At 39.6% G+C, this 21,379-nt stretch overlaps 1 protein-coding gene across 1 annotated transcript in view; it reads left to right on the forward strand.

Annotated features, from left to right (window-relative positions):
• cacna1bb (calcium channel, voltage-dependent, N type, alpha 1B subunit, b) overlaps positions 1-21,379 on the forward strand; it is a 220,402-nt gene that overhangs the window by 122,997 nt on the left and 76,026 nt on the right. Inside the window, exons 8-14 of the mRNA XM_085279031.1 lie at positions 370-485; positions 586-675; positions 5,102-5,191; positions 8,039-8,260; positions 8,352-8,464; positions 8,570-8,682; positions 10,864-10,995. Of these exons, the coding sequence (XP_085135157.1) occupies positions 370-485; positions 586-675; positions 5,102-5,191; positions 8,039-8,260; positions 8,352-8,464; positions 8,570-8,682; positions 10,864-10,995 (876 nt within the window). The remainder of the gene's footprint in view (positions 1-369; positions 486-585; positions 676-5,101; positions 5,192-8,038; positions 8,261-8,351; positions 8,465-8,569; positions 8,683-10,863; positions 10,996-21,379) is intronic.

Genomic DNA, 21,379 nt, shown 5'->3' on the forward strand with positions numbered 1-21,379 from the left:
CTGCCAATAGTCCTATCTCACAGAGCCATGAAACAGCATCATGAGCTTTCTTCTCCACCCAAACTTTTCATGTCTGAAAATGTTGGAAATATCTCCTGAGAGTTATGGCTATGCCAGCAGCCTTTTTTTCCTCTTGCATATCCTCAACAGTTTCCCAGCTGTCATCTTAACTCTGACCTTATTAATCCATCTGCCCGAATTGTTTGAACCTCAACTTCATCTACAGTTTATCTGTGTCTTACGTAGATCAATATCTGCTTACATGAGCCAAACATAAAAAAAGTCTTTAAATGCAAACTACCACATGTTAAATGTTAATGCAATCTGTTCTTGCTGTGTATATATAAAAAAAAAAACCTGCCTCAACAGAGAATTTGCCAAAGAGCGAGAGCGTGTGGAGAAGAGACAGGAGTTTCTAAAGCTTCGCAGGCAACAGCAGATTGAGAGAGAGCTCACCGGATACTTGGAGTGGATCTGCAAAGCAGGTTAGACTCATCTTTCAAAAAGCATGGTTGTGTTTAGGGAAAAAAAAAAGGGTAAAAAAGAAAATCCCCCTTTTTTTTCCCTTTCTCTCTTTCGCTGCAGAGGAGGTGTTGCTGGAGGAGGAGGATGAGATTGCAGAGGAGAAGTCCCCACTGGACGGTGCGTGGTACAAGAGGAAACAAAACCTTCCAGGTGAAAACAGGGCTGAGTATCTGTTGCCTGCTTTACCATGGTCCATTACCACAGGAGGCCGATGGTAAACCAGGCACAGAGACGGTATGGCTCATCGTTTCCATCTCATGACTGCTTTTGGACATCATTAAACTTGTGCACATGGATCATTTTAAAGTCATCAGTCATGGATGTGATCTGGCTCTTTTTTTCACCTTTCTACTTGTTGCATGGACTTTTATGATGCAAATTATTACTGTGATTAGAGTTTTTTTTTTTAAACCCAACAAGCTAGCTGGCAATCCTATGGAGATGACAGAAGTCCAGGAACTCAATGCAGCAGCCAAAAAATTGTCTGGCATGTAACACTGCAGCATGTCGTTTTCACAGTTTTAGCCTTAGAAGTGCTGTTGAGCACTAAGAATGAGCACTTCAAGCAAAAGTACTGTAAACTCTTCTTCAGAGATCACACCCCACCCTGAACCACTTTGAAATGACTGCACATATGATTTGAGACATGCAGTTTACACCTCATTTTATTTTATTTGTTTAACTTTAAGATGGCTGTTGTGGTCTTTTGCTTGAATGTTGTTTTCTTTCTTCTTTTCTATTACAGTCTAATCTCACAGTGTCACGTATGTTTTGCTGGTAGTTATTTAGTGTTTTGTTTGTCGTGTTTTTGTGTAATGGTTGTCAGCAAACAGCTTGTAGGGGGATTAGGATCAAGTCCCGCCTGAAGTTAGCAGTGACTATTTGGATCTTTGAAAACCATGAACATGCAGAGTACACAAAGTAGTTGTTCTTGCAATTTTTAACTTTTCATGCAAAAATAATCTATGGCTAAACAGATTTTGTTGTGCAATTCTCAGATAATTAGCATATATCTAAAATCTTTAAGGTTCTTTATTTAAATTTAACCAGTCAGTCACCTCAGTATGTTTAGTCTGTTTCCAGGCTTTTGAGACATTTGCATCATAACACATCAGAATTATTATAACAGTTATTATCAGTTAATATTACTGACAAACCATTAGCAGATTTATGTATTTAGCTTGCTAATCTTTGCTCTTTTGCTAATGCCAAATTAATTGCTTCACCAAATAACTATAATGCATAAACGCCTTGACCTCAAACATACTGAAAATTTGAGGACTATATTCTTAAAAACAGGAAAGAGGTGGTCAAATATCCAGCAAGAATTAAACCAGAAGCTGGTTGATGGTAGAGACATCTGACTGAAGTACAACTTGCTAAGGGACATTTAACCAAACATAGGGGAGGTGTGCATTTGCAGTGTTGGGAAGGTTTGTATTCCACTACGGATTACAGAATATATGCCCCAAAATTTATTTTGTAACGTATTCCGTTACGTTACAATGAGAGTAACGTATTCTGAATACTTTGGATTACTTAATATGCTGTTTACAACTACATGAATGTGATTTATTACTATTATCTAAGGTCCGCAGCTACAAACCGTAGTAAAGGGACCTCTGGCTAATACGGTGGGTTTGTGTCGGGCTCGTAGCCGAAAACTAGTTTTACTTTGTTGTCTGGGTCAAGTTTGCTAGCGAGAGACAGAGAGAGGCATTGAAAGGCTGCTCCAACGGAACTTATTGTTTTCGGAGGAAAACACGAACACGGTGTACAGTCGAGTCTTAATAGCTTACTTACAACTGGGCTCGTCAGGCACTCTTCTTGGCTGCAGTGGTTATTATTATATTTACATGCTTCCAGCTCCTGTTTCTGCTCGATGACAACTCGTACTTTTCCACTCTCCTTTTTTCTCCCTCCTCGCGCTCACAGACACTTAACGGGTATGGCAGTCCATTCTCCCTGCAGCACGGACTACACTGCCCATGAGGCTACATTCTTCAGGGCTATGCCTGTAGCATTCTGCCTATTACCTTAGCACAACAACAACAACAAAAAGGCCTCTCTCACCCAGGAAACATACAAGCTGTGTCCCAAAACGTCGGCTGCACCCTTCGGAGGACCCGGCCTTCGCGCTTCGCGGTCTACATGGGCCGGGTCCTTCGAAGACCGAGAAGGCCGGAAGTGCGAGGCTGTGAAATTGGACGGTCTAGCCTTCAGATTTGCGTCACCGCTGTGTCGGTGTCCGTCTGCTCCTTGCTATCTAAAATATAACAGGACACTGGCGTAAATTCTCGACCGTCTCACATTTCTGTTTAACGTTTATTCAGCTGTGTGAAAACCCCGGAGGAACCCACCCGATGGATTAATAAAGTTTTATTTAATCTAATAATCTAATAACTTTGATCTCAGCCAAACCGATTTACTCCGGAACAAATAAAACACAGAAAAAAGGCAAACAATTACATTTTTAAGTTATCCGAGTGACTTCTATATCATGTTTAACCTGAGTAGCGAAAGAGCGGGGGTCTGAAAACGATGAAGCCGGGAGTCCGCTGCTCTCGCCGGCTGGAGTGACCATTGAACCCCCCGGCTTGCTATCGAGCTGGTGGGTAACAGACGTCTCCGAAAACATCGGCACACTTTTGCAAATATGCGATATCTTGATAAACCAAGCACATATTTGTAATTTACACAGCTACTTTCTCGCCTGAAAATATGTTAAAAGTTTATTTTGCGACCAACAAAGATTAATAAGACTAATTTTAAAACTTATTAGCGGCCGCCATTGTTGGCAGCTGAAATTTGGCTGAGCCGCGCTATGAATTCTGGGATATGGTGGGCCACGAAGGACACACCCGACCCATCCTTCAAATTCAGGGAAATAAAGGACGAATTTGTAGGAGTCGACGAATTGGGACAGCCTTTGTCGCCTGGCTGTGACGTAATCGGCCTTCAAATGCGGCCTCCGGAGGATGCAGCCGACGTTTTGGGACACAGCTACAGTCGCAGAGAGAGCATCACCCTGTAGCCATGGCAACCGTAACGCTGCCGCCTGGAACAACAGAACATCCTGACCCGCAACAACAGGAAACAGGAAAATACCACCGTGTAATCCATTTATTTCAACAAAGTAACTGTATTCTAAATACCACCTTTTTAAACGGTAACTGTAACAGAATACAGCAAGCTAAATAAATTTATGATTAGCCAGCCATTTGATTGCTAATCATGGTTTCCACTCTGCCCTCTCATCTTCACTGTTCTTTGTCTCTGTCTCTGTCTCTTCCTCATGATGTCATTGCATTAGGCCCGATGTGAAGGGAGGGGTTAATTAGTGGGATTAACAACGATAGTCTGAAGGAAACCTATTGAACCAACACACATACATACATGACGGTAAACTGATACACACACATTTGATACACATGCATGCTAATGACTCCAGCAAAATGACAGTAGTCAGCAGCGTTATTTCCCTCAATCAGTTACAAATGGAGGATTAAAACGTATGAGGCACAGCTTTAGAAAAACCGCTCTGATGTTGTTGAAGCAGAAAATATGTATTTGGCATCCGTCAGATGAATGACAGGTATGATTAGCGGAGCACAGTGTCAATCATAGCTGCCCGTCTGGAGAAAAAAAGGATTATAAAACTCTTTATTCTGAAATGATTTACTAAGACTTTTAATGATAAGAAATTGAGGAAATTAGCCTTTTTATAACGTACTCTACAGGCTGGATATTTCATTTATAGATAAAAGATGTGCGGCAGCTGCTTTCAATTACTTTCAAAGAACAGAAATTTGAAAAAAAAAAATTAAAATATAACATCTGTTGCTTTTCTCACAAATATGGGGTTTCTTTAATTTAATCATTTGTGCAGATATCTCCTTGTTTTCAAATCAGTTTGGCTGTTTTTTGAGCTCCTATAAATGAATCATTATATAATGCTTACAACAAAGCAAACCCGCCAACCAAAACATATGTTATCTTAGTGCAGGTACAGGCATTTCTTCAAAAACCGAGTTTTTACAGGTTGATATTTTCATAGCTGCTTTTTTCCCTCTCTGAAGAGGGAACAAAGGTTTCTGGGATTCAGTTACAGAAAGAGATTTGATGATGAAGAATTAGACTTGGAGTGGTCTCAAAGCCGTATTTATTTTTCTCAGCCTCCTTCCTGCCTCTCAGCTGCTTTCCCGAGCAGATATACAGGCGTTTGGATTTAATGAACGAGCCCACCACTCCAACGGCACTGAAGTGGTCACATGACCCTCACATTCATGTCATGCTGGCGGTTTTTCATTCCAAGGCCGACTTCAAGCAGCAAGGCAGAAAATCTCCAAATGAAAAACGTGATTGATGCCTGCTATTCATAGCTCCCAATTAGCTCACCCATCTTCACCACACGCACACAGTTGTTCCATTGGAAAAAGAAAATGCTAGCATTTCTTGGCATAATCAACTTCACTTTCACAGATCTGCATTAAATAATGCAGATGAAGCAGAACAGGTCCTACTGTATCCTCATATATATTATTATCCTTTTACATCCGCGCTGTTCTCTTTACAGTCCTGAAGCGAGGCAAAGTGAAGAAGGGTAAAAACGACCTGATCAGCGCTGAGGAGGGGGAGGATCCTTTCGCAGACATCTCCTCTGTTGGTAAATCTTTTTTTTTTTTTTTTTTTACCCACGTCCACCAGCAGGATACCCCTGACCTTTACATGCTGTCTATTCACAAACACGACCTTTACAATAAACCCCCCATAAAGGCTCATCTTCTACAGTGAACACGTTCTCTGACTCTGTCGCCTCCCTTTATCAGATCAGGATGCCATGTCTCTGCAACATTTAAACACGAGGCCAAAGATCTTAATAATGTATATTATTCTAGCAGCTCTTGGATTCAGAGACCGAATGTCTAAAGTTTCTCCTGGCTGTGGATCACCTTGAGGGCAAAGGAGCATAATTAACTTTTCTAATTAGGCTGTTGAAATAGCAGGAGAATCACCTGCAGCATATTCAAATTATACTTTTTAATATTAAGGGACTTCATGCTTCCCAACAAAGCCAACGTGTAATTGCTTGTCTGTGGGTTGGAAACAGGCATTAGCAGGGTAAATGAAACAATTTAGCTGCCTTCTTTTTTTTCCCCATTATCTGATCTAATGACTGTTTTTTTGTTTGTTTGTTTCTTTAGAAAAAACATTGCTGAGGGAATAGATGTCATATATATTCCATGTCTCATCTCACTGGTTTCACTCATAATGCCTGCAGTTCTGCTGTGCAGCACAGAAGTAGTAGGTGCACAGTTTTAATGAGCAGCTGCAGGTAAATTTCAAGGAGTGTTTAGGTGATTTAATGGTTTGATTTATGTCCCATGGGGAGATTAAAAAAAAAAAAAAATTAATCAGTTTACATTCTTGGCCATGAACGAGTTTATTGCTTGGGAGCAGATTTAAAAGTGTGTTAAATCTGTTTAGAGCACATTTTTCTACCTAGTATAACAGTTAAAAGAAACTTTTTGTGAGCTTAGCTCAATAGTTGCCCCCAAAATAGCAGCAACTTACCAGTAACTTATTAATACCAGTAACTAAAAACTTAAAAACACACACTGAAGATTAGGATAATATAAAACCAGCAGTCTTAAAAAATGTCTATAGCATGAAAATAGAACAGTATTTCAAATTAAAACAAGATAAATACAAACAGAACTGAGAGCCCTACCCCATGTTGTTCTAAAACTGTTCTATTTCTACATTGACCAAACCACAGAAATATTATTTTATTGTGCATTCACTGAATCAGTTTTGTCCTTTCTATTGGTGTCATGTGCAAAAAGTCTCAGTCTACATGAAATAGTCAAATGGAAGAATTACACTCGAGTGAGTGTCCCTGTGCACCAGACAGTTACAGCTGGCTCAGTTTTCCTTCAATACTTGCACCTTTTTCCTAGTGACTTTCAGTTTCTTCCTAGATGTATCAGACTCATATTCAGAGGAGGGCTTATGCGTAATATCAGCGGTTTAAGTCTGGGAGATTTTTTCTAGGGGGATGTTTCAACTGCAATTTTAACTCCTTATTTGTTGTTAGAAAGAACGGCCTTACAACTATGCATGAGAAAACTGAGCAGTACCAGGAGGTGAAGATGCAGCAGACGTGGAAAGTGAAATCCAAAGTGGTTCCTGCGATAATAGGAGCATTAGGGGATATTAGTAGCATTATGTAAACCCCAAACTGGAAAACTGGAAGAGTAGCTCCAGCAGATTCTACGTACAACATTCAAGCCTGTGGTAAACAATCCAGGCATGCTGTGCAGAGTATCTCTCTGTAGGTACAAATAAAGTGATCTGAATCTCAAACACCCTGAGACCAGTGACACTCGCTTTAGGGGCATAAAATTAGGATGCTACCTTATCTGTATTTATGGGTCTCAGTGGGTACATTGTGGTAAAGGAGAAGCAGTGGAGTACTTTAGTGACCTGACTGGAGCAAATAAATAAATAAATACACACACACACACACACACACACACACACACACACATACATACATACATACATATATATATGTATGTATGTATGTATGTATGTGTGTGTGTGTGTCTCTCTCTCTCTCTCTCTCTCTCTCTCTCTCTCTCTCTCTCTCTCTATATATATATATATATATATATATATATATATATATATATATAGAGAGAGAGAGAGAGAGAGAGAGAGAGAGAGAGACACACACACACACACTTTTACTCTGTTTTGTATTCCATGAGTACAGACCTAATATTTGAAAGAAAAAAAAACTACAGTTGCATCAAAGCCTTCCTACTGCTCTGTCTAACCTGCATGAGCTGCTCATGTGTAGAGGAGAGAGGTTATTTACAGAGAATTAACAGTGCCTTTGATACTGGGTTCATAAAGTCTGTTGTGTTTGTTTTGGTTGAAATTCTGAGTGCAGCTTTCTTAACCCAACAGAAGTAAAATGTTTATTTCTTCGAAGCAAAAAATCCCAATACACAGAAGCCTGAATATTTAATTACACCACAGCTGAAAGGGCAGGATGTGATGCATGCAAGCTCTTATTAGAAAACATTACTGTAAAAAAAAATTATAAACCAAACCACACCAGCTTAGTTTATATGAGTCACAGAATGTGAGTCTTTTATGAATGGAAGGCAGGAAACCAGTGTGCCAAACACATACCCATATCCATCACACAGTTCCTGTAAAACTACAGCTGGCCTAAGTGTTTCTATACAGATTTACCTTACAATAAAAAATATTTAATTTATGTCTAAAAGAGGAAGTAGGTGGATTATTTTCTCTATGATTGCTAAACGAAAGCCTTGTAAGCATTACAGCCATCTGAGTGTAAAAGCTAATTTTAAGATCACCAGGGGAAAAAAGCAAAGGAAACGAACAGTGATTCATTGTGAAAACTGTGAATCTGAGAAATAATTAGACGCTGCACACTCACACATTTCCTTTCTCACCTCTTGGTCATCGTTTTCAGCTCCTCCTGGCTCTCCGTTTGGTCGGGCCAGTGTGAAAAGCAGCGGTAAGATGGACAGCTCATCTTACTTCCGGCGTAAAGAGAAGAGGACCCGCTTCTTCATCCGCCGCATGGTGAAGGCTCAGAGTTTCTACTGGATCGTCCTGTGTGTGGTTGGCCTCAACACACTCTGCGTGGCCATAGTCCACTATGACCAACCCGAGTGGCTTACAAGAGCCCTCTGTAAGTGTCAGAATAAAATGCACTCCTACATACTCACTTATTCACCGCCTGTATGACTACACGCTCTCTGTTTTGTTGCTCTGTCCATCAGACACTGCAGAGTTTGTGTTTCTGGGTTTGTTTCTGACTGAGATGACTTTGAAGATGTACGGCCTCGGAGTAAGGAATTATTTCCACTCCTCCTTTAACTGCTTTGATTTTGGGGTAAGTGTAGGCTGTAATCCAAGCTTCTGTTTGGTGATGACTGGTGTCCTAAAAACAGAGCCACACACATCAGGTAATAACTTTACCTTCTCCTTTTGTCTTCAGGTGATTGTTGGCAGCATTTTTGAGGTGATCTGGGACATGATTAAACCAGGAGCATCGTTTGGTATCAGTGTGCTGAGAGCTCTGAGACTGCTTAGGATTTTCAAAGTCACCAAGTAAGTTCACTGTGTGAAACTACAAGGTATAACCATACATTTGTCACGGTTCTGGGTGATTTTGACCCAGCATTTTGAGTTCTTATGTTTTGGTTTGATTTTGTATTATGGGTTATATTCTGATTCCCTTGTTTTGCTTTGTTGATCATTATTATAAATCTATGTTTCAGTTTATTCTGGTTAAGGGTTTAGTTCTTAGGTTTTGTCCTTGTGCCCTCGTGTTTCCTGTTTTATTTTGAAGGTTTATGTCTTATATCAGTGTTTCTAGTTTTGCTTTCTCTGTCTCGTTAGGTCTAATTTCTCCCAGCTGTGTCTCCACCTGTTCCTCGTTCCCTCATGTGTGTATATAGTGTGTGTCCTCCAGTGTTCAGCGTCGTGTCGTACCCTCAGATTTGTCTTTGTGTTTCCGGTCTCAGCTTTCATTGTTCAGTTTATGTGTTTGTTATTTGCTGGTAATAAAGCTGTGGTTTTTGAGTTGCTATTTTGTCTCGACGAGTCTCCGCCTGCCTGCACACAGATCCCTGACAACATGCCTTCAATGCAGAAATGTTTTCTTTGTTTGCACTTTGCAGCCCCACCAATATTATTGTGTTCATTGTGTGCTGCAGTTTAGATGAAAAATGTCTCCTTCTTGGTGTCATAAATCAGACAAAGTGGAACACAAAAACAGTATACAGTGCATAACTGTGAAATATACATAACGTTAGAGTGAGAAATCTTAAGGAGTCTGCTTTTTATCTCTTTGCCTTGACTTTTAATCTGAACACTTAAAATGTGTCTTCAGGAAGCAATACAGGAAAAGCTTTCAATGTATCATAAAACTGAAAGCACTACTTTACTGAGCAAAACCTGAATCTAGCTGAAAATTGTATTGCATTCATGTATATGGTTCTTATTGCACTCTTAAGGTCTTCCCACAGTATTTCTTTTTCAGACATTCTGTTGTATATTTATTGTTGTGCTTGACATAACTGTCCTGTTGTATGAGCTCTTTGGTTTGGGCATCACACAGTCTGACCTTGGTGTTAGGTGTAGGCTGTGTGCAGACAGGAATCGTGGACCCAAAAGTGCAGACACTTGGAGGCACAAAGTAAACTCAAAAAACAGCTTTAATGCTGAACTAAAAAGATACCAGAACTGAGACTTTAAACATAAACTCAGGCAAGCAGACAAACACACACAGCAAAATAAACGGTAGATCGCGACACAGAGAAACACAGGGCTTAAATACACAGAGGGAGCAATCAGGGAATGGGTAACAGGAGGGAAACACAGCTGGGGCAAATCAGGCCTAATGAGACAAGGGGAAGCGAAACCAGATACATTAACCTCAGACAAGGACCTTCAAAATAAAACAGGAAACATGACACAGACTGAACTAAAGACACAGACTCACACGCACGCACTGCAACAGAGGGAACAGAGACGTGGGACCAGGGCAGACACAGACACTGACTGGACACGGGGATATAGCTACTAAGGATACACAGAGACGCGAACTACACAAGGGGATACAGCTGACAGGGGAGACAGAGCAACTAGAGAAGACAGAGACATAAACCATAAGACAGAACTCAAAGAAACCAAAGACTAGAAATTATAAATAATATAATAAACTCAAAAACCCTGGGTCAACGACCCAGGCATCCTAACACTTGGGGTTAATTTATTGGGTTGTCCACTCCTGCTAATATTGTGGCATTGTGCTAATACACACCTGCAACGTAACACTTGGACTGCACTTGACTAGACCTGATAATAAACTTACCAATACATCTATAAAACAGTTTCTTACCAGAAGGTCCTAAATATTGAAGCTGTGTTCTTCTATTCTTTTCTGCCTTGCTCCCTGTACTGACAATCATGTCATAGTTTATACCTTTCATGCCATAAGATTAGCCTTAATCTTGTCATTCAGTGAGACTGGCAGCTGTACACTCTGACACACTGATTTGTTTTATGCCACCTACACTTCTTGTTGCTATTTGTTCCACTCTGCCCTCCTCTGCTTTGGTTGTTCTGATATGTGTAATTTGCAAGATTTGTCATATTACTTCTGTCTGAGTCTTCCTGTTTGTTTGTTTGTTTGTTTGTTTTGTGTGTGTGTGTGTGTGTGTGTGCTCCAGTATGTACAACAATAATTTCTTTGTGCCCCTCTTATTGTTTGCTCTTTCATGTCAGATACTGGAACTCTTTAAGGAACCTTGTTGTTTCCCTCCTGAACTCAATGAAGTCCATCATCAGCTTGCTCTTCCTCCTGTTCCTCTTCATTGTGGTCTTTGCCTTGCTGGGGATGCAGCTCTTCGGAGGACAGTAAGTGATTTGTCCAACCTGATCTGCTCTTTTTCCTCCTCTTTCCAACCATTTATAATTCATCACACGAGCACCAACACAAACACAAATCCTCTCCTCTTCTACTTCTCGACTCATTTCCCCACCTGACCCTTCTCGTGTATGATCCCTGGCCCAGCGTGGCAGTGGTGACAGACATGTTGACACAGCAGGTAGCTGGCAGATCAGCAGTAGTGACTGCAGCCCTTTGATATCACTCTCAGCAGGAGCTCCATGTCTTCTAACAACGGGAACACCTCATGATTCTGGGCTGGCTGCAGTTAATCAAAGGCCTGGCATCCGGCCCCGTCTGACTCAACTCACACACAAACATTTTACTTTCTCTCCCCTCACATATCATCTCACATCACACGAATACTGCTCTGGTCAGATAGTTTGCCTTTTTAAATCTACAGTACTAAAATTATTATTAAATCCTGTTGAGTGCTTAAAAAGAAGGTAACTGGATGTCTCTTGGCTTGTGAAGATATTTCACATCTCGTCCAAAAGGCTTCCTCACTTCTATAACAACTGTGTGACCCAGGTATTTAACCCAATGTAGGGGGCCCTTTGGAGGTATTCCTGAGGGTCATTGATCCCCTATTGATCATGTGAGCCATCACAAGCGTGGATCATTGCAGCTGCCGAGGTTTCACCAAGTGTAAATCTCTATATGTCATGGCCCTGCGTTGTAGTTTTTGGACATTATAGTGTTTGAATATTCTGAGTTGATTCTTGGTTTCATTTACCTCATGCTTTAAGTGTTTAGTGAGACTAATTCCTCCCTCAGTGTTTCTCTCGTTCTCTTGTGTCTAGCTTCCTGTGTTGGTTTTTGTAGTCTCCAGCCTTATCTCCATGTTTATTTTCCCGTTTCACCGGTCTTGTCTCTGTCTCCTGCTGTCTCAGCTCAGTCATGTCCCCGTCTGGGCTTTGTTCTGTCCCTCCACTCTGTCGTGTCTCCATGTCTGTTTTATCCCCAGCTCCTGTGTCTAGTCACTTGTTTTAGCCTCTGTGTGCACTCCCCAGCATCTCCTCTGTGTAGTCAGTTGCGTCTGGTTGCTGTCTCTCCATCTCCATCTTGTCTCTATGTTGCTCAAAAGAGTGTCTTTTCTCCACTTTTTTGAGAATGCCAAACTTGTCACTGGGATTAATAATATCCTACCTAGTTTGGAATACCCTATGATCCAGAAACTGACATTGTACATGGAAGCCATGTTATATCTAGCCATTAAACTATAAAGAATTTATATAATATAAAGAATAAAAATTTTCACATTTTAAAGTCTAGAATGTTTAATCAACCAACCATACAACCATCCATCCATGTTTACCTGCTTATTCAATTAATGGTAGCAGGGACCTGGAGCCTATCGTGCACGTGTTGCACTGTGGGAGAATGCCAGACCACCCGGAGAGAGAACCCATGGAAGCATCGGGAGAACATGCAAACACAACACAGAGAGGGGTCAGCTGGCTAGCAGGAGGCTGGCAGAAAAAAAAACAATCAAGTAGAACAATTAATCTCAGTGAAGTTAGTCCAAAGCACAAGGAAGCACCGTGCTTCCCAAGTGGGAATAAGCACAGACTGGAAAACCAGGGTAGCTGAGGCAGGGATTATATTTGATTGCAGACACGGATTCAAAGAGTAGTGGTGAAAAACAATCAGAAAAAAATTACACACAGTGATGTCATTTGTGAGACAAAAAAAGGTGCTGGTATTTCTGTGTGTCCACCATTTGAAAAACAATAAGCAACACATGGAAGTATTTAGTATTAAGTAGTGGAGTATTTCTTAATCATTCTTTTTAATTTGGAAAAACTGCACTCATTTGCTTTGCAATGTTCTTCCTCCAAGAAAGTTTAAACTGAACAACCAAAACACATTTAAAATGATATTTTAACCAAGTAGTGGCACATTATGTGATAAAACAACAACAAGTTTTTCATCAAAAACAGGCTTCTAGATGTATTTATCGGTGTCAATGGTTAGTACTGTTGCCTCACAAGAAAAAGGAAAAGCCTAATGTGCTGAGTGACCTTTTTATTTGGCGTTAGTATGTTCTCAAAGACTGATTGTTGTAAATTCGAGCGTGGATGAGCTGTTTGTCTCTCTGATGTCCCTGCCTTTTAGCAAAGTCAGCTGGGGTGACTTCAGTCACCACGAAAACACTGGTTTGCAAAGCAGTTAAAAAACATGGATGGATTTATGTTCCTCCTGGTCAGGCATACCTGACCAGGAGGTCACAAACTTAAACAAAAATTAAAACAAATAGATGAGTTTATAAGCTGTAGTGTTTAATAGGTTGGATTCTATGTCAGGTTGTCAGAGTGATGAGTCCTGCATGATGTTATAAATGTTATAAATACGCTTTTATTTAAAGCATTGACCTCAGATGGTTTAAGAATCTCTTCTCCATTGTATTTTTCTCCGCTCTGGCAGGTCATAAATACACTCAACTGAAATGCACAGACGGCCTTCATAAAAACCACAACTGAATTTCTTTGAAGCAGGAGGCTGTTGCCATGGCATCAAGCCTTACATCAGTCTGCAGCATCATTAACATCACATCAGTCTCTGGTGATGGACAAGTGTGAGATGAGTCTGACATCCACATGGTGCTTGTAGCCAGCTGAGCACACCAGGCTGAGCACAGTGTTCTCTGCCCACCATAACAACCATGCTATTGTTAATTCCCTTATTCGAACATTTTTACCTTTAAAAATGTGCCCAGGATTTTAAATATTTTTTTTGTGTTCATGAGTCTAAACATAGAAGTGGTTCAGTCGGGTCAGGTAAAATCTAAAGAAACTGCAACAGTTCCTCAGACAGAGCTTCGTTTTAAATAAAAAGTTTTCAAACCTTTTTTTTTTTCTTTCTTTCTTTTTCAAACCTAAGTAGAAGACTGAATGGCCTTTTAAAAGGCGGCAGAAGTGCTTTGTTATACCCAGGCTTTATTTTTGGCTCAGAGATTATGTACTTGCTCTCAGAACGGTAAAAATTCTGAGAACTGAAAGATAAACAGCTTGAGGTAGAGGACTGTGTTCATCCTCCTGCTGAGACTCACAGGACATCGTTGACTGTTTTGCAAAAGTGATAAGCTCAAAAGTGCAGGATTTATTATAATGCAATAATTTTTGGTTTTCTGTTGGCTGCTTTGTAGCTTTCAGTTTTAGAGGTACAGACCTTCTTTTGTTGATTAACTCTGACTTTTTGTGGGCACAGGAGAGATGGCATTTTTACATTTTCTGCTCAGGCCCTTTTAAGTGTCCAGGATTGGTAATTGTACATCCTTTCAAAACAGATCAGAAACAGAAAACATCAAAGGACAATTGTTTACTCCCAACCTGTTTGACATTCCAGTTAATGAGTTTTTGGAACATTTTAAAAGACTTGGCATTTCATCAAAAAATTTAAAAGATTAATCTGCAATGAAAATAATCACTCGTGGTCAGTCAGTCCATCCAGGAATTTATTATGCTGCAAAGATGTAATACAAATTAAAATTAATCCCATCATTTTCTACAGTGTTTCAGAACTTCTTCAAAAGCCAGAGTGAACAAAGAAAAATCAAGGCTGAGGTTCCACAGAAAAAATCTGTCTGACTGTGATCTGAAATGCATTTTTAAAATAAATGTTACCAACACAAATTAATTGTTTGTCAAGTCTTATGACACTTCAGCGTTAGCATATTGTGTAGATCAGGGGTGCTCACACTTTTTCCGCATGTGAGCTACTTATAAAATGACCAAGTCAAAATGATCTACCCACTACAAAAATCCAAAACATATACTTATTTATAAATATATTGAGGATTCTTTATATCTACAATGTATATACATGCATAACCGCAATATCCAATATTTCACAACACAATTAACTATGTAAATTTTTTGTCATTACCTGAGTTTACTCTGATGACTTGCACTGAATTGAATCAGCCAGGGATGCATAGTCCGGACAGTAGCTGCTGACGGCCAGGTTTAAGAGAAAAAACCGAGAGCTAAAAATTGGAGTTAACTCGCTGACTAGCTTGTCAGTTTTACTACACTTCGCGCCGCTGTTTGCGCATGCGCAGCGACCTAAGTGTCAGGAAAAATCTGCTGTCATCTGACTGGCTTCCCTGTATCAATCAAGTGACGGGATGGATGATAGGCTGGCATCTATTTTTTTAATGCCATGCGATCTACCAATACTACCTTTGCGATCGACTGGTCGATCGCGATCGACGTATTGAGCACCCCTGGTGTAGATGCTAATCTAAAAGTGCTGGCTGAGCCTGCACCCGCTCAACTTGCTTGTTGAAGGAAGTCGCACATTGACCATGGCGGTTAGCAAGAGGAAATCCATGTGTTATGGTGCCACATCATTGAAACATCTTTACTAGCTAATGCTAGCTGTGTTCCTCAGAGCAGTGAAAACAGTTCCAGCGGTAGCTTGCCTCGCCTCGCGTGCTATTCCCCATCAGTTTACTGTGAAAGATTCACAGTTTATCCACAACGTGCATGCGCAAATCACAAAAAAAGAGATGTTAAACAGTGACAGCTACAATTTCCTATGAGTACAAAAGAAGCAGAGCTTTGAGCAACAATAGACAACCGTGGTCACAAGATGGCAGTGATCTAAAGCAGGGGTAGGCAACCTTTTTGATCATGAGCGCCATCTAAAATTTCCTCAGAAGTCAGTGTGCCATATGATTGCATTAGCAATAAATTTAATAACGCTCTATATTAACAGTTACACACTATATAGAACAACTTTATAGAATTATATTTGTTCGCAGATGTTGGCAGCTATCAGCGAATAGTTATCAGCTATTTTGAAACAAAAAAAGACACTTTTTATCCATAACAGTAAATGTACTATACAACAGAAAATGCAAATGCTATTTATGGTCTCCTCACAACAATGATAAGAAAAATAAACTGAGCCAATATGGCATGTTTGTTAAAACAGAGACACAAATGTTAATGTGATCTCTGGTCTCCCACTCAGAGACACAGGTCTCCAAGTGTCCAGCATTCAGACGGCTACCTGAGGACACTCATGTGAGAGAAAATCTGATCACACAGATATGTAGAGCCAAATACTGTCAATAAGGCCTCTGCAATGTTCTGAAGACAGTTAAACTTGTCAGGTAGTGATGTCCAGCAGGTGAAAATGAAAGCTCCATGAACACGCACAGCTGTGGATTCCAGCTGCATTCGTAGTTCTGTAAACTTTGACCCCCACAGAGTCGAGGTTTTCAGTTCAATCAGCTGCATTTCGATGTCGCATTAACTGGCATTAACTCAGCCAGTTAATACGAGACAAATCCAGCTGCTCATTAAAGCTTTCTGGTTTGATCAGAAAAGAAAACATTGGTCCATACACCTGAAAGTCCCGAAAACGCAGTGTGAATTCTGTCTCGAGTCTACGGATGTATCCGTGTATTTCCGGGGTGCTGACAGCTCCTGAAGCATTTGTGTCGGAATGTGGAAATTTCAACATCACTTGAAAAAACTGCCAGCTAGCAACGTCCCTCTCACCGGTAGGCTAAGTTATTTTTAGCCAATTACAAGTTGAATCTGGTAGTTGGGGCTGTTAGCTAAGATACTGTCATTAAGAAGAGGCACAATTAATGTGTCTATGCGAGCTGATTTGCGATGTGCACCGCTGGCCCAGCCATTTATTTTTTAATGCACCTGCTCAGATTAATTCACTGCGTGTCGTGCCCAGGGCTGGACTGGGACAAAAAATCGGCCTGGGCATTTTGACTAGAGACCGGCCCACCAGGTATTATAGGACAAGCCATAAAGCCTTTGAATGAAAACAGATGCCGTTGTGACAGTGATGTACACTGTCTTGTTGGTATATGTATAATTTCTATACATTTTACATCAGATAAAAACTTTGGTTGTAAGATTCAGATAATTAGTTATGAAAAGCGAGACATTTTAAATGAGAATAAGAAATAAAAGTATTTCTTTGTGCCCCCCTTTCCCTGTTAATGCCCTACCTGGCCCCCTGGCAAAACTTTGCTAGACCCGCCCCTGCACAGTTACCAGCTGTCAGCTACATAGAAAAGCATCCTGGTGTTATTTGTCTCTCAGAAACAGTTCATAGCTTCCGTTCAACTCATTCATGTGACCTAAAAGGTAAACCTGTTTCTCCATCACCTGTTCAGCTCTGATGATTCAGTAAGGACATCTCCTGGTTTCATCCTCATGTTTCCCTCTCACCACATATCCAAACTGATATCATGACCAGCAGCTTTTACAGCTGTGGCTCCAGCAAACATCAGCTGATACTAGAAATTAATATTAAATAAATTCTAACAACAGCTGATCAAGCTTAAACATGCTGCTGTTGTTTAACGTGACATCCGCTGGTTTCCTCTTTCTGGCGCAAAGTGAGCGATAAACAAACAAGAGAGCCGATCAGCTGATCATTGATCAGTTTCATGATTGAAGTAGAAACAGAAGAGAGAGGGGGAGAGAACGAGAGAAGAAGAGGCAGCTGCAGCATAAAGACACAGAATAACTCCTCCTTTGTGTCTTTTTCCATTGTAGCTGAAGTCCGGGACAAACTGTGTTCCTTTTCAGCTCAATACGAAACACCTAATATTTTCTCTGAATGCGGGACAATTCCGTTTTTTTAAGGAGCCGTTGGCAACTCTACTAACTAACCTTATGAATAAAACAAAGTTCACTATCAGTAACATAGTAGCACCCACCCAGCTGTATAGAAACTCCGTCATGCTAGCTAGTACGCAGTACGAGTTATTGTAACTGGCTGTAAAAAGTCAGCACAACGAAAATAAACTCCACCTAAACTTGGTTTATATCTGACCCAGATAGACTGCAGGCCATAACCTCTTACCTGAAGTTCAGTTCACCTGACACTCGGACCGGCGGCCGCATAGGGTCTCTCCTACTCCTGCCTCCCCTTTCCCTCATCCACCTGCTGGCCTCTGTGGCAGCTCCGCCATAGCCACCACCAAACAACTGAGTTATTTTTACACATTGGTCAGCATCTGGCCAGACCACCACCTTTCATTCTTTATACCGTTTCAAAAAACAAAAAAAAAGAAAAAATCATCGGCCCATAAAAACGAAAAATCACCATCAGCCCACCGGGCAAATGCCCGATGGCCAGTCCAACTATGGTCTGCCATCAGTTAACCCTTCGTGCCCAGGGTTGCTGACCCCTGATCTAAAGGATGGATGCAAACAGCTTTATGACAGCAGTGTCTGAGACAAATAGAGATAAATTTCTTTTCTTTGCTTCATTTTAATCGATGTCTATTTTTAGATTATAATTGTCCTGGTAGAATGCAACTGGGTTTTAGTAATAGCTTATCTTCTGTTGGAAAGCTTGGCTAGAAAGGTACATTCTCAGTACCTGTGGCATAGGTCACTTGTATGAGCTAATTAATTCCAAGTAACATTGAATTTCACCCACTGTAACTGAAGTAGAAACTTTTGGTTGGGCCACACTGAAAGCCATTTTATTTGTCAGAGAACTACATTAAAAACACCAAAAACATAATGGAGAAATTTCAGTTCAGTGACTCAAGCTTTCAGCGGTTAGCCTTTGTAGACGCCCTGTTTCCAACTGCTGTGTCAGCATTCACTCATCAGTCAAAGCTGCCACATCTCTAACTTTGACCCTTTGTAGTGTTAAAAAAAAAATCAACATCTGTGCAGTCGAAGAGTCTGTTCGTTTTTTGTGCCAGGCTGTACAGTAAACATTATTATTAACAAGGCGTCTATGTGGGCTGACTTCAGTTTAGAGCAAACTTTAAGTGGCCATTCTAGTTTTTCTTATAACTTAAAGTTAACACATTGACACTGTTTCTTATCTAATAGCAGGATTTGCCACTTATTTTATGAAAAAAAGTGAAATCAGATAAAAATAAATAAATACTAAATCTTGGGTACTGGTTGATGACAAAAATTATTCAAAAATCTAAAAACCTATAATATGAAAATATTTTAGCTGCATATTTTAAATAGTCATGTGTTAACAATATCCATTGCCGTTATTTATACAATATTAGCTGTTGTTGTTGCTGTTGTAAATGATGTATGATGTAGGAGAGTGCGAGCATGAGCTTGTGGGGAGTTTGGCCTTCTATGACTCTGATTTAATGAAGTCTCCATGGACGACACATGGAAGCCAAACAGTGTGCTTCCAATCCTTATTATCAGAGTAAACAGAAGCCTGCACACAAAGGGGCAGCAGCAAAATGCAGCATCCATTCTCAGATTCCACTAATCCCCGGTGAACGAGGGGAAAAAAGACAGAAGTGTGGGATGGAGAGAAAGTGTGTGTGGGTATAAAACAGGGAATGAAAAGAATAAAAAGAGGGAATACCGATATGATGTGAAGTGGAGAAATTGGTGAAGAAAGCAGACAGGATGAATTAAAGACAAATCATTTCCCCAAAATTTAGGGTGATGATTTGTCACTTTTTATTCCAATTTAAAATCATCCTAACACAAATAGTGTAAAGTTATGTACCCCAAGGTAAAGTTTATGTAGCTGAAGCATATATATGTGTGTGTGTATATATGTGTGTGTGTATATATATATATATATATATATATATATATATATATACAGGTCTATACAGGCCAGAACATCCAGACTGGCCAACAGCCTGTATCCACAGGCTGTGAGGCTCCTGAACTCTCTGCCCCCCTCTCACGGACAATAACCATATCCAACTTCTTAATAGCAATGAACTGGTCTGCATTGGTGCATCATATCTTTATTCTCTTCCCCCTCCTGCCCCCCCTCTTTCTTAAATAGATAACTATCATATCTGATATCATATCTCACAGTACAATAATATTGAATGGGTTGCATTGTTGTATTTTGCCATGTTTCTCAGGTCTTTGTCTGAATTTCTACGAACATTATTGCTAAGGATTGTCTTATTGCATTGGAGTCACACTGGGTTAAATATGTACACTTGGGTTTTAAGGGGTATTTATTATTTTCTTCTTTTTTTGGGTTGTATGGAAGCCCCAAACGCAATTTCATTGTTCTTGACAATGACAATAAATAAATACTACTATATATATATATATATATATATATATATATATATATATATATATATATGTGTGTGTGTGTGTGTGTGTGTGTGTGTGTGTATATATTACAATTTATATGATAAATTATTTTTATATAATAAAAATAACCTTGCTCGAAATTTGAGATCAGTTTGAGGTACCTTAGAGTCGATGGTTCTATTATTAAAAAAATAGATAAAGTAATTTGAAAATGCCGATGTAACATCACAACAGGTCAGATTTTGCAGGAATTATTTTTTTTTAATATTCTGTTTTTAAAAAGATTATTTTACTAAATATCAGTATTTATATTGACCTGAAATTATCCATGACTGGTCAGAACCAAGTATACATGCATACAGTACACACACACACACACACACACACACACACACACACACACACACACACATGTGGCTACAGCTGGGTCTGCTCTTTTGCACCAACAGTCGCTTTGGTAACTGTCGGCGCTCCACATCCTCTCCTCATCTTAAAGTCTGTTCCTTTTCCTTTTGCCTCTCTTCTACATGTGGGTTTGACTTCCAAAAACAATTTTCCCCAGCATGTTCCATTCTGGTTTTTGCATGACATATCACATGCTTGGGATTATATGGCTGTTAAGACATTAAATTTTTATACAAAATTGCAAAATTAATTGCATTTCAACTCAAATTTACAGTATTTGAACCCATATAAGTCATTTTAGGTGAATACTTGTAGAATGCCTATTGGAAGCATTCAATGGGAGCTTGCTATATAATTCCTGAACTTTAATATGCATCTTGCTTGACTATCACATGAAAACTTTGTCAGGATTATGCTGTCTTCTGAATTCTATTTTTTCAGATTTTTTTATTACACCTTGAAGTCGGGAGACATTCAAGATGGAAAGAATATTTATTTATATTTGATTGTAAATTTATAAAGAATTTTTCAGCTCTGCATATTTTGCTTTAAAACTCACCTGCAATTTTGTTCTGATTACTATTTTTTATTGTTTACTTTATTTTTTTATTGTAAAGCACTTTGATTTTAAATGTCCAATATAAATGAAACAATAAATTAATAAATAAAATACTTTTTTGTTTATATAAAAAAAACTGGAGATCCATTCAAAGAAAAAAAAACCTAAAAAACTAAAATATAAATATTTTAGTAAGAAGCATTTTAACTGAAATCCAGGATGCCTAGAATTAAAGGTATCCCGGTTAAGGGCTTTCTACACAGGCAGCAGCTAGCAGCAGAGTAATGATAAGACACATAGAAAGTCATTGATATTCAGTCACTTAAAGCAAAATCTATGCTA

Source organism: Mchenga conophoros, linkage group LG7 (assembly GCF_057382185.1).
Source record: "Mchenga conophoros isolate Kocher_MC1m ecotype Shallow Benthic linkage group LG7, M_conophoros_male_GT1.1, whole genome shotgun sequence".
NCBI classification, from domain to species: domain Eukaryota; kingdom Metazoa; phylum Chordata; class Actinopteri; order Cichliformes; family Cichlidae; genus Mchenga; species Mchenga conophoros.